This window comes from Solanum lycopersicum, chromosome 4 (genome assembly GCF_036512215.1).
Source record: "Solanum lycopersicum chromosome 4, SLM_r2.1".
Classification (NCBI taxonomy): Eukaryota; Viridiplantae; Streptophyta; class Magnoliopsida; order Solanales; family Solanaceae; genus Solanum; species Solanum lycopersicum.
This window is the reverse complement of record NC_090803.1, coordinates 56,894,350-56,909,049: the sequence shown is the minus strand read 5'-3', so window position 1 is coordinate 56,909,049 and position 14,700 is coordinate 56,894,350. Positions and strand designations below refer to the sequence as shown.

General features: G+C 31.8%; 2 protein-coding genes across 3 annotated transcripts; one reads left to right on the top strand and one right to left on the bottom strand.

Annotated features, from left to right (window-relative positions):
- Positions 1-1,235: 1,235 nt before the first annotated feature.
- On the bottom strand, positions 1,236-6,008 carry LOC101266932 (pentatricopeptide repeat-containing protein At3g26540). 2 transcript variants are annotated; one of them, XM_004237701.5, is made up of 2 exons: positions 3,274-6,008; positions 1,236-1,832 (listed from the first exon to the last, which is right to left on the bottom strand). In XM_004237701.5, exon 1 carries the CDS (start codon positions 5,789-5,791, stop codon positions 3,695-3,697), a length of 2,097 nt encoding a protein of 698 aa, XP_004237749.2. In that variant the 5' UTR covers positions 5,792-6,008; the 3' UTR covers positions 1,236-1,832; positions 3,274-3,694. The 2 variants fall into 2 exon arrangements, with proteins under 2 accessions (XP_004237749.2, XP_010320009.2); XM_010321707.4 differs by having other exon boundaries at positions 3,265-5,941.
- A 2,735-nt stretch (positions 6,009-8,743) lies between these two features.
- LOC101254082 (small ribosomal subunit protein uS5x-like) lies at positions 8,744-10,717 on the top strand. Its single transcript, XM_004237657.3, has 2 exons — positions 8,744-9,566; positions 10,357-10,717. Exons 1-2 carry the CDS (start codon positions 8,898-8,900, stop codon positions 10,528-10,530), a joined length of 843 nt encoding a protein of 280 aa, XP_004237705.1. The 5' UTR covers positions 8,744-8,897; the 3' UTR covers positions 10,531-10,717.
- The last annotated feature ends 3,983 nt before the right edge of the window (positions 10,718-14,700 follow it).

Below are 14,700 nucleotides of genomic sequence, written 5' to 3'. Positions count from 1 at the left end.
ATATGAATCTGAAACTAATTTCTTTTAAATCACTAAAAAAATCAAATTCTAAAGAACCCACAACAGTGAAAAAGAAAAAATACCAACAAATCTTGATTGTTATTCGGAAAAAAATGAGATTGAGAAAAATGAATTATTAACTATTGAATATTAAACTTGTTGTAAATTATCAATATATATTATTTACAAAATAATAATGCATGCTAATAAAATGTGGTTTATATTGAATAATATATAATGCTAATATTTAATTAGCATATGTGCCGTTAAAAAATATACAATCAATTTCTAATATTAAAAAAATATTTATGTTTGCAAAATCAATCAAAACGGTAAGTATATTAAAAAAAATGAAAATAATCTATATATATAAGAAATAAAAACAACACATGTTGATAAGAAACAATAAAATTTCCAATTAAAAAAATAAAACAAATAAAAATGGTCTAAATATAAAAAAGAAATAAAAACAACAAATTTATATATAGGAAAACAATAAATTTTTGAATTAAAAACAATAAAATGAATTAAAGGGTAAATATGTAATTTATCACTTTAATACATGTATAACTAATACCCACATAACTTATTCCATCTTCTATCCTGCATAACTTTATATATAGGTTCCCTCATTAGTTATATTGATAACAATTATGTAAAATTACAAAAATGCAACCAAATATGGTATAAGTTATGTTGACTTTTCTACCTAAATAAAATTTCTACAAAACATAATATAACTTAATATATTATTTTACAGAAGAATAAAATGTAAGTTATACCTCAATAATCAGCCCTTGTTTTTCTCAAATTTGTGCAACATAACTATAATTTAATCTCGAGGAAACAAATATTTTCCCTTATTGATCTCAAAACTCAAATTATATACTATACTATCTTTTATTCAACTAATCTAAATAATTCACATTCATTAAAAAGATGAGACAATATAAACTGAAAAATATTAAATCAAAACATCACTAATAATAAGTTAAGAAATATATGACAAGATTAAAAATATAGACCTTAAAATAAGTTAAAAATAAAAAATAGACCTCCCTTATTTTTTATTTTTTAATGTAAAAGTGATTATTTTTTATTTAAAATTATTTTTTTTAAGCCAATCGAAACAGGCTTTTAATATTTTTACTACTCACTCTATAACTTTAATTCCACTCTTTGCAAATTAGTTGAGTTGGCTATGTTTCATTGTGAAAAAAAAAAACAGGTGATCCTATGTGTTAAAAATACGTTCTACACGGCAATGTCTTGTATATATTATGTGATGTAGAATATGTGTATATTTATTCAACTTCTACACAAGTTTAAGTGCAACAACTCGAATCCAAAGATCATATGGCGTATTCTTCCATCATTTTCATTTTGTACCGCTAGTCACACTCACAATGACCAAGCAAAGCCATCCTTTAGGGGCTTAGGCCTTCACCAATCCAACATTAATACCTCTAGCAGATTTGTAGTTCCAGGATCCCTAGCATTTGCTCTTCTGTACCTTCTGAAATGACCTAGAACTAGACTCACTCTGTGAAAATCCTCAACTCAGCTTATCCCAATCCAGTATCACATTTTTCACCCATCTGTCTGACTTGTCATGTTACCTGGCTTGATGGTAGCAACTAGAGTACAATCCACATACAATGGCTCTTTCACACACACAACTTATATCACGTCTTAATCAAGAACCAACTTCTTCACCCATGATCGCTCTACCATGCTCAGGTGAAAAGCCTGATGTGTCTGAAGCAACTTTGTCAGAACCTCAATCGATTGCTTCTTCACTGGTCACGATCAGCTTCTGCCCGGATGGATACCTATTGCAGGTGAAAAAAGAAGATTAAGCTAGTAAGACAGCTTGGTTTTCATCTGTGATGTGACCACAAACTTACTGAGTAGGTACAAGCTAATGATACATGTACTCCTTAAACCTTGATATAAATATTCCAATCAAATTTTCTAAATTCTAGTTGTAAAATTGTTCTTAGAAAGATATCATACCAGCCTCACTAAGAAAAAAGAAAAAAATAATACTAATGGCAAGTGTATAGCAAAACGTAGCTGTTGAAAACAATAACTTTCTCATGGGTGTTTTGGACATGGTATAAGATATCTAGGTTACTCCCCTAGACTTCAAAACAGATTACCTGTTTTAGCTCTGAGATTAAGAAAAGGAGTACAAATGCAATTTTTGAAGTAAATCAAATAATTCAGTAATGTGGCAGCAAGATGATGTCTAATAATACTTAAGATGCTTTCTCAAACATCATTTTTGAAGAATTCTTGCACACTGAATTGAATTTTGTAAGGTAAAATAAATCTATTATGAGAAAATGGACATGTAATGGAAAAAAAAAATACTATTGTTATCCCTCTTTTTGTCGATGAGTGCATAATTATTTTTCCATTTGTAATAGTATTACTAATGTAAGAGATGTTAATTAGTATTTTAGTGCTATGACCTATTACTCGGTGCAACTTGACCTAGGTCATCTTGATCCAAGCAAAATTTGGAAGGGTTGAGTCATGATCCATTTACTGACTTAATCAATTTAACCCGACAGAGTTTGACCCAGCCTACCTATATGTTATTCGACAGTCCCAGAACTCGAGATCCCTTTGAAATATCATCTGACCCTTGAATTGTGAAATGGCACATTACAAGATGTGCATTTCAAACCATAAGCAGGATAATGCATGTGAAAGTGTGTGTTGGCTTCAAGAACCAGCTATTCTAATCATTTCAGGAAAACCATTCAGGTAAAGGTGAAACCAGTAGCCGAGCAAATTAAATTAGTTCATTTGAAAAAAAGTGATCTTATAAATAAGCATGTATAAAATGCCGTAGGTAAAATATCATATGCATCACAAAGAAGCAAACACATTTTCCCACCGAAATTACCCTGAAGCTTTAAAGAAAGAGGCTTTAAGAAGATCCAGACTGTACTGGAGAAAAAGTGAATACACGAGAGAAGAAAAATAGAAGAAGAAGGTTTTAACTTGTATAATGCAAGGAGAGGACACTTATACACCTAAATCAAATTACTAACACTTCTACCCATCTCTTCTATTATTATAGTGAACAATAATATTAGAGGAGTTCTATACTTCAAGAGTGTTACTAGGAATGCTCTACACAATTCATGTACAAATGCCAAAGCCCTGAAAAGTCTTTAAAACTTTCAATTTTCTTCATTAATTTTTTGGGCATGCAGTATGCAAATGGGCTAGACAAAAAGAGTGCTGTACCATGCATACCAGGAGAAGGAAGATCTGCTCCCTATTTATCTGTTAGAAACCAATCAAGTTATGACTGAGCGCAGCCACTTCATTGTAGAAAATGTCAAAGCCACCACAAATGATCATCTTTTATAACACAAGGAGTTATGTAGCGGCCACCTAAACATCAACTTCTTTGCGTTACAGTTCAAAAAATTGGTGTGCTCGAATTATGTATGTATTCATAAGTTCAAGCACTTTCAGGAGATCTACTTCTCTGCAGTATTTGGCTCTGGTAAAATATTTTGTGTCAGAGCAATATTCAGCAATTTGGCTCACTAAAAAAGTTCCGAAGTCCACAAGCAGGCTTGTGTCCACATATTATAGTGACAGTTGCTTTAGCCAACCTTGTAACAAATTAGCTTGTCCGAAACTTTGAAGCAGAACGGAATAAAAAATTTCAGTCCTTCAGAAAATTAAGATGTCTGACAGCCCATTTTCCTAACCTTGTGTTATTGTATTCTTTGGAAGAGTCAAAAACTCTTCCTAACATAGGGGCTGTGGGTTGAAATGGCATCTTCTCAACAAAATCTTCAAGCTCATCAAAGAATCCATGCAGACCATATAGCTTTATCATGGATTCGTAATGCTCCAATTGTGGTATAATAAAATAATCTTGACTCAGTGAATTGAAATACTGTCTACCCAATTTCACACAACCCTGAGAAATACATGCAAGCAGTACAGCTTGGAAGGTTGTACTATCTGGCTTCACTCCATCCTCCTTCATCAACTCAAACAATTTTAATATTGCTTCACTTTGTTTGTTATGATAACATCCAAGCATCAGCGAATTCCAGAGAACAACATCTTTCACAGAAGTCCCAATGAAAACATTCAGTGAATACTCAAGTAAACGACATTTGGAATACATATCAACCAAAGCTCCTCTGATAACGATGTCCAAATCATAACCATTTCTAATCAAAAACCCATGGATTTGTTTACCTTGTTCACAAGCAAAAATATTTGCACAAACTGCCAAGAGAGTAGCGAAAGTGAATTTACTAGGTGTCAACTCTTGTTGCATTTCCCAGAAAATTACTAAAGCTTCTTCACTCATCTTATGACGAGCATAGCTACTCAACAAAGCATTCCAAGAAACCATATCTCGGAAATAACTCATTTCGTAAAACCATGCTCTAGCCTTTCTCAAGTTCCCACATTTCCCATACATATCAAGAAGCGCATTCGCAACACTCAAGTCGGAGTAGAAACCGTGCCTATACATGTATCCATGAACCTGCTTCCCCAATTCAAGATCTGAGAGCCCTGCAGAAACATTCAGGATCAAACTTACAGTCACACGATCAGTGTCCCTCATATTATTGCACATTAAATTGATTAACTCCATTGCTTCATCCCATTGTGAATTATGTGCATATCCTGCTAGCATTGCATTCCATGAAACTACACTACGTTCAGGCATCCTATCAAAAATCTCCCTTGCTTGCCTGGTTTTACCGCTCATGGCATATCCTGACACCATAGAAGTCCAATGAATCAAGTTTTTAGTGGATAGCAGGTCAAAAATTGTTCGAGCACATACTAAATCCCCACATTTGGCATACACATCAATTAGAGAGCACGAGACCACCTCGTCCTCTTCAAAATTAATCTTGATAATTAATCCATGAATTTGAATTCCTTCACGAAATCCTCTAAAACTAGAACAAGCAACTAGAGCATTTGAGACAGTAAATGTCAGCGGCCTCGCATTAAGACAAATCATTTTGAAAAACAGAAAAACAGACTCTTTTCCATTACCCATCTCAAGATTCCTCCTAACAATCACATTCCAAGTAACGGCATTTGGCCTCTCAATTTCATCAAACATTCTCCGTGCATCCCCCATTCTCCTACACTTCCCATACACATCCACAAGCGAACTCCCTAAAATCACATTACCACCAAAACCATATTTCAAAACAAGGGCATGCACCTGTCTAGAAAGCCAAAGCGCCAAGGTAGAAGCACAGGAAGCAAGAACACCCGCAAAAGTAACCTCAGCAGCAAAAACCCCAGACTTATGCATATCAGAAAACACAGCCAACGCCTTCCCAGCATACCCATTTTGTGAATAAGCAGTAACCATAGCATTCCAAGACCCACCATCTCTTTGAGGCATTTCATCAAACAGCTCTCTTGCATCAACCAAACACCCGCATTTACCATAAGCCTCAATCGCTCGATTAAGCAAGAACACAGGCGGGGTTGGTGCAAAACTAACCAAATGCGACTCGACTTTACGGACTTCAACAATGGCCTTGTTTGATGCACAGATTCTGAAGAGATGAGCATAGAGAGCAAAATGGACAGGAACCGGAGCTGAGAACAAAACAGAGACAGCTTTTCCAAGTCGACCCAAACGAAGATGGTTGATTATTGTGGTGGTTAAGGCTTTCGCTTGTGAAGATGTTGCCCCTTTGGAGCTGCAAGGGGTGGTGGGTTCGCCATTGATGATATGGTTCAAGACCGAAGCTGCGTTTATACCCATGCAAACTGTAATTGGATCTCATCAAACTAACAAGCAAATGAACCAAATAACAGTGAATTGCTTGGATGATAAATTCATTATTGAAGTTATGAGTTTGAGTTAAATATTTCTGAATTGTATTGTTCATTTAAATATAACAATGTTTGTGTCCCTCCATGTGTTAGTTATGCAATAATTTTTTTTAATCTTATGTAAAAAAAAAATATGAATTTTTGTTAGTAGAGTAATAATATTGGAATGTTTTCATTGAATAATAATGCTTTGAATATTATTAATTATTTGTTTCTCTCTAATAAAATTTCAAAGTTTAAATTTGAAAAATAAAGGATCGTGAAATAGAAATGTCTCAAGCAAATTAAATTGTAACAGTAGTAAAATATTATGTGTAGTATATGGAGATTATTTTTCCAACAAGTCAACTTAAATATTATTGAAAATAACTTTGAGTTTGTTGCAAATTATTAGTTTCATTTTAAAATTATTAATAGTTTCAAAAAATATTTTTTACTTGACTAAATAAACTTAGATCATTCTCAATACTTTTATTTGTCACATGTCATAGCAAGTGGTCTCAAACTCTTGTAAGAGCATAATGTCTTAAATAAAAGTCAAGAAAAGTATTGCAAACGCCCTTAAACCTAACGAGAATGTAGGGGTGTGTTTTAATTCCATTTATGTTGCAAAATCAAGAGTGTATTCATTCTAGTTCAGTTAGTCAAATAAAAAATAATTTTTAAGATTGTCAATATTTCGAAGATGAAACTAATAATTTACCGTATTTAGGAGTGTTTTGAATAATTTTCTCTCTTATTTTAATTATACATTTTTTATATGCTATCCACACTGCATTTCTTATATGATTTTTTATAAATGAACTCTTTACTAATGCAACAAATTATATAGCCTTTTCGTGGTTTATTATTAGAGAATTTTTTGCATATAGCTATTTAAATATAATTTGGTTATATTCCATAACTATAGTTACTTATAACTATAATTTGTAGCTACATGTTGGAGGGAGGAGAGAACGAGATTGAGAGAGGGAGGTGAGAGACGAGCAAGAGATGACAGAAAGTGTAAAGAGGCGAATTATATGTATATATGTCTAATTGTATATGTATATATGACAAATAATTGTATATACGTAATTGTTATACATATATATTTGTACCTTTTAATGAGCGAGATTGAGAGAGGCGATCGACAGAGGGCTGAGAGTGAGAGAAGTGAACCGCATATGCGTATATTATATATATATATATATATATATATATATATATATATATATATATATTCTAGCAACTAGCCGTAATTAATTCAAACTATAACTATTAACTAGTGTATGTTCGCTTATCCACTTCTCATTCATTTTAGCCTAAACAGCGAGACGACTAACCATAACAATTCTTATTTTTTTTACAAACAAACAACTTTTTTTTTTGCAATTTGGAGAATGAAAACAACTTATTTTTAGAAAGTATGCGATCATATTTTTTTTAATACAACAAATCAAACCATCAACAAGAGTTAATACTAATATAGTTAATCCCAACATAATTTCTATTCAAACCAAAGGATCCTTTCATATACAACTTAAATTAACTAAAAAGGATACTTATTCCTCAAATGTCCGATTTTAATGATGGGCCCCTGTACTTATAAGAGTTTGTATCATAAACCCTTTTACTTAATTATTTATTAATTGAACCCTTAGACTCACTAAAAACATATATTGAGCCCCTCTGATCAGCCGCGGAGCCACATTGTCATTAGGCGGTTCATTCGAACCTTCTTCGACGGAAAATTATATTATTTTTATATGATTAAAATAATATTTTAGATATATATAGTAAATGTTGAACCCCCTTCAACTAGTTCGTGCATCTATTTTCATCAATTTTTGAAACCCCTTGCTGATAATTTTAGCTCTGCCACTGCCTCTGATCATTGACTAAGCTTATGTGGCATTAGGATGCATGAATTGGCAAGAGCGTGTAACTACACGCCTCAACAACAAAAAGCGAGTGATATCCTATTTAAAATTTTTAGAAATTAAAATTATAATATAATAAATTGAGAAATAAGTAATTAAAAAATTATCTTCTTCATTGTTGAGTGTGCTATAGTAGAATGAGAGAGAGAGAAGTGAGGTTGGTCCCTTTTTCGCTGGAACGGAGGTGGCGAGGAGGTGTTGATGGCATCATGGTACATCGGAGAAGAAGGAGAAAAAAAGGGATTCATAATGGCTCACAGGGGGGTCGTTGTTGGTTCAGAGAAATGAAGATTATAGAGAGGAGATGAGGCAAGTAAGGGTGCGAGGAGTTGGTCATGTAGGCGAAAAGGTTTGTCAGTCGGAGTTGGTGTTGTGGTGGCTTAGGGTTGCTGGTTTTGTGAAGTTGGCAAATAAGGAAAGGAAATATGGCGAGGGTATGCGGCAAAAATGGAGATAGGGAGGAAGAGAGTATATGTGATAGTAGTGACGGCTTTCTTTGCTGACGGCGACAACTGTTTCACGACGGGAATGGGAGAGGTGAAGAGGAGAAAGACGGCGACGCTGAAGTTATCAATTGTGTGGAGTTACAAAAATTATTCTATTTAATTAAAAATATTGAGTTAAAAGATTATTTAACCTATTATTTAATATTTTTAATTAACAATTTTTAAAAATAAGTTAATCAATATAATTATGACATGTTATTAATTTAAATGACTTGTATTTAACATTTCATTTATTTAAAAGAGATTGAACTACACACATGATTTGAGAGGTTTAAACATCTTCTTGTAATTGAGTTTAAGAGTTCAATTGGTAACGAATTAAGTAGAAGGATACATAATACAAACTCGGACAAGTATCAAGATCTATTAGATTATTTCGCCAACTTTATGCTAGTATCTTTTAGGATAAAAATTGCAAACTATTATGGGCTATATACGTAAAGTTGTATCATTATGGCCCAAACTTGTAGTTCCATATGGACTTTCTTTCCTTCAAGCCCATTTTACGAAACCCTAGCTCCCTTATAAGCCTAACAATCCGTCATTTTTCATCTTCACACATACACACACTCTGTAAACCCTAGCTGCATACCTTATACCTACAATCATGGCGGAAAGAGGAGGAGGGGAGAGAGGTGGGTTCGGTCGTGGATTTGGAGGCCGTGGTGGTAGAGGTGGAGACCGCGGTGGACGGGGCCGTGGCGGCCGTCGTCCACGTCGTGAAACAGAGGAGGAGAAATGGGTTCCGGTCACTAAGCTAGGAAGGCTTGTGAAAGATGGCAAAATTCGCTCACTTGAGCAAATTTACCTTCACTCACTCCCAATCAAGGAGTTCCAAATCATAGATACCCTCATCGGTCCATCTCTCAAGGATGAGGTGATGAAAATCATGCCGGTTCAGAAGCAGACCCGTGCCGGGCAGAGAACCAGGTTTAAGGCGTTTGTTGTTGTAGGTGACGGGAATGGTCACGTTGGTTTGGGTGTTAAGTGCTCGAAGGAAGTCGCTACTGCTATTCGTGGAGGAATTATATTGGCTAAACTATCAGTGATTCCAGTGAGGAGAGGTTACTGGGGTAACAAGATTGGTAAGCCACACACTGTGCCTTGCAAGGTTACAGGGAAATGTGGGTCTGTTACTGTGAGGATGGTGCCTGCTCCTCGTGGTGCTGGTATAGTTGCTGCTCGTGTCCCCAAGAAGGTCCTTCAGTTTGCTGGTATCGAAGATGTCTTCACATCTTCTCGCGGATCCACCAAAACCCTTGGCAACTTCGTTAAGGTTCGATCTTTCAACAGATCCTGTGATTATCATTATTGTTAATTGTGTGATGATTCTATTACTTGTAGTTTTAATACTATAGCATAAGAATTGATGCGTATCACATTATAATTGAACAAAAAGGTTAATTTGATTGTACATTTTGTTTAAAATAGCTAATGTGGAGATGACAACCGGGTCTATTCCAGTAAAACTTTCCTTGAGTTTAATGTGTTTTATGTTAATATAACAATAAAGAAATGATCTTTTCTATAAGTAAGTTATATCACATGGCTACATCAAAGTTCTCAAATTTTTGGAAATATTGCACTGGAACTTTGTAGATTGTGACAGAGATAGTAACAATCTTTAGTCTTATAGTTCCAAATCATGTCTTTCTCGAGAACAAGATTGTTTAGTTTGGTTCCAAAAGTATGGATGTATTAAGAGTATTGGTTAAATTGGTGGGAAATTGTGTGTCTGCCACTGAATTCATTGTTGAGCAAGTCGAATTGTGTGATAGTAGGTGTGTACCATTACTGATTCTTACCATTTCCTGCAATACATGTGCTGCAATGTGTCATAAGCACTTTGTTCTTAAAAAGATATTAAATGACTAGTCGTTTGTTGTTTGGATTGTGGCTTATTGCAAGTGTTCATCGAAACACTTTTTGTTGTACCCAGCTACTATTTTTATCCAAAACTGGTGTGATGGTTTGTGTATAGCGTAAAAAGCATTAGCTTTCATTTTTGCTCATTTACAATATATTTGCTGTGCTTGAGTCTGATGCCACTCATTTTATACATGTAGGCTACCTTTGATTGTTTAATGAAGACTTACGGGTTCCTGACCCCAGACTTCTGGAAAGAGACTCGGTTCACCAAATCTCCATTCCAAGAGTACTTTGATATCTTGGCAAAACCTGCCAATAAGGTTATTGTGTACGCCACTGAAGAGGCAGCACCTGAGAGGGTTGAGGCTTGATTCATTTTAGATGTGATATGAGTCCTTCTGTCGTTTTGTTCTAGTAGTTCTCTTCTCTGATACGTTAGTATTCTAAATTTTGTTCTGTTTCTGAGGGATATTTTCCGCAGACTTGCAAAACATAATGTTCCTTGTTTTGGTTTGTTTTCAACAATACATATGAATTTGATCTCATGTTTTTGCTTGATTAGTTTTCTTATCAGCTGACATGATAGCATGTTTGATATTACCAGAGGTAAGATTATTTTGTGGTTTGTTCAATCCATCTTCGAAAAATCTATCCACTTCCCTTTACTCCATGGCCTTCATTAATAAGAAAAAACCTTGTATTTCTGTCAACTTACCGGTCCTACCGTAGCTCATTCCACCGCTATTTGGGTTCTCTTTCCTTACAATGGTATGCTCCTTGGCGCTGGGCTACCACGACAGGAGGATGCTTGTTAATCACTAGGTAACCTAGCTCGATCCAAGTAATACTCAAAAGTCTCAATACTTTACAATTAATTGATGTATTTATATAATGTATGTCAATTTTCCGCCCTTCCTCTGTCAATCCATTCATGATATGATTTACTCATCTATTTGCCAGTTATAACTTGTTTTACCACCATCAAAACTTGCCCATAAATACCATCTCCACCAACATAAATTATTAACCCCTTTTAAAACATAAAAATTAGAAATAAGGCAAAGAAACACATCCAAGTTCTGATGAAATTATCAACGTATAATGATGTTGGGTTACAATCACAAATCACAACTATGCAGCCGTTGATAAGTTTGTTTACTTGTTTATACAAGACATTTCCTTTCAATAATAATTAAAAAAAAGAAAATAATCATACTTCTGGTAAAATGAACATACTATCATGTTTTGGAAAAACAAGAGAGAGATAAAGTCAAAAATCTAAGGTAACTGGGCAAGTGAAAAAATTAACTTCAAAAAAAAATAATTAAAATCTTACTTAACATCAGTTGAAACTAAACAAATATTACTACCAGTGAACAACACAAGGATGAGATTATAGCCTTGCAAATACGAAGCTAGATTTTGTGAAAGTACATTTCCAAAAATTATAATCAAATATTTATAAACTGTAAAATTAGATAGGATTTTAAACACTCGAAATAAATTCTCGATTTTCAAATTTCAACATCTCAGTTTCACCAGTGGGCTTTTGTATAATAATCTATATATAATATAAAGCTGAATAAAATCACGTTGATGTTGCATGCTTCATTGATCAGTATACTATTTTATTTTAATTTTTAGAATTTTAATTTTTTTTCTCTCATTTTCTGTTCAATAACCTTTAAAAACAATTATCCACTTTCCTTATTATTAGCCTTTAGTACATTGAACTCTTCCTTTCAAAAGGAAATATGTAACATCTAAATATATAATAGTGTAATTGATGTGCATGATCACACATTTTTTCCAGCAACCCACGTATTGTCAGTTTTTTTTTTTTTTTTAATTCTTAATCACATGTAATCAATTAGACAATTCATTTCCCTATTTATTCATATCTTCTTAGACATTTTTCTTGGAGTTTCATGTAAGTATTTTTTTCATATCTTCTTATACCTTTTTGGAGGGTTTCATGTAGCTTTTTTCTATCTCTCTTTCATCTTCTTCCTATTATTTTATCCATCCATGATCTTTATTTTTGATGTATATATGTTAGCATCTTTTTAAACAGGATAATTATTATGAAGCTTTTTATATGAAGAGCAAAAGAGGTAAGCTAAGAGTTTATTTTATCTATTCTTGATTAATTTTTAATGTGTATATATATGTTAAGGATATTACCATGAAGCTTTTTGATATAAGCCAATAGTTTTTTTATTATAATAATAATAATTATTATTATTTTATTATTATCAATGTTATTTAATTTTTCAAAAGATTTTATTTTTGTTTTAGGAAGTTAAGTTCTAATTCTATTCAATATGTCTCTCCCTAAATCTAAATCTGTATGGTATAATATTAAGGTGGGTTTTATATATATATATATATATATATATATATATATATATATATATATATATATATATATATATATATAACCCACGTATTGTAAAGGAGGTTCTTCATTATGTTAATGTACGGCATGCCTCATGATCACAAAAGGTATTTGTCTATTTACTTAAGATCTATGCATTTTTCTCTATGTTTACGCAATTGTATTATTAATAATTATTAATTAATGATCAATTATACCTTGCTATAAATAAAAATTTTCAAAGGCTATCATTTTGGCATTAAAATTATATTCATTTCATTCCTCGTAATCAATATTTACTTTCCCATAATTAGTGTGCTTAATTATGGAAAAAATAGTTATGGATACAGAATTTCAATAATAATAAAAAAAGAAATGCATCCACTTAATTACAACTCTTTGATGAAAAAGATAATGCAACGTTTCAGAATTTTACTATCAAATGAACTACTTCAAAATCCTAACACAATTTCTCTATTTTTCTTTTTGCGCTATTTTATTTTTACCTCTATTTGTTCATTTTATATCTCTTCCTTTATTCTCTCTCAATTTAGTATTACGATATCTTAATTTTTGTCATTATTTTTATTTACCTCAATAAATTTTAATTTATATATCTTATGAAGATAATACTCTAATTAGACGTTAATTGTTTGCAAGTTATATAGATATTATCTCTTTATTGATTTACGAGAGGAGTTGAAATATGAAGTGTAAGCAGTTGTTTTACCATTCTTTTGGTTGGTGTCCAAATTTTACCAAAAAAATTAATACTTTAACTTTTCAACACAAATATTTCTAAAAGTTATATAGTGACTTATCATTATTAATTGTATATAAGGTTTATAAATTGTAATTACGTAATAATTAGTTTTCCGTGAATAAAGAAAATATGATTGTCGTTTAAATTTCTTATTGTAGATCACATAGATATATGATGTTACTAAGAATACGAAGTTACTGACTTTTCGTTATTGATTAGAATTATTACTCATCTATTGGGTTCATTGTAAATTAAAATTTTCTTCCAATGGTCAATTTACTCTTTTCACTACAAATTATATGAAAATGTAATATTATCGACGACAACATATTTAGAAAGAGAAGATTTATCACCTAAGCACGATAAGCTTCATTCAAGTGTGATTTTCTTTTTGCAAATCAGTAAATACACTCATGCTCATCTCTTTTTGTATTTTATTTTTTATAAAACACAATACTGAAAAAATAATATGAGAAATGGAGCAATATCGTGGTGGACGACTAAGAATTCTATTTTGAAATTGCTTACCAAAATATTTGTAAAAGTTTCTTATTTACATGTAATTATTTGTGCATTGAAGCAATAAATGGATACGAGGTTGTTATAATTATAGAGAAAAATAATAATTAAACAAGCAACTATATAAAATTAAATAAATTTAAATTTGATACAACTAAAAATAAAATGTCCATTTTATTCTTTTTGTTTATATCACAAAAACTTACAAAAATTATATTTTTTTTAATATTTGACATTCACCTTTTCTATTTTTGCGGGATGAAATATTCACGACCTTCTAAAATAGAAAAAATTACAAAAAATAAAAATAAGAAAAGTTATGTATGTGAATATGTATATACTCGGAAATTTTTATAGTTATAATTCAAATAACAAGTGCATGAGAGATAACAATATCGTCAAATATTTAAAAGATAAAACAAAAGTTACCAAGTTTATGTAAAGGTGGAAATTAAAGGAAATAATGGTTTGTAAATTTTAGAGATAAAAATACAATTGTAATGATAATTTTTGCTAAATAAAGTAAAATTTTACCATAAATATTAAACCCGCGTGTAGCGCGGTCAAATTCACTAGTATAGGAATAAATCAAAACATATAGCCAGCTGCTAGATTCTATTTTTGTAAAAAAATATCGTGTAATAGCCATTATTGTTTTTATAAAAAAAGAATAGTTCAATTTTATTTTTTTTCTTTCAAAATTTAAATTAGAGGCATTTAAAAATTATTTATTTTTTTGCCAGTTACAATTTTTTTTTAACAAAAGAACTTTTATTTTCTATTTAAAATAGTTATATTACAATTTCTATTTTTTAATTGCATTTTTAGAGCATATTTAAAATTCTTTTTGAAAAAATTAAAATTCTTAAATATTTGTGGTGC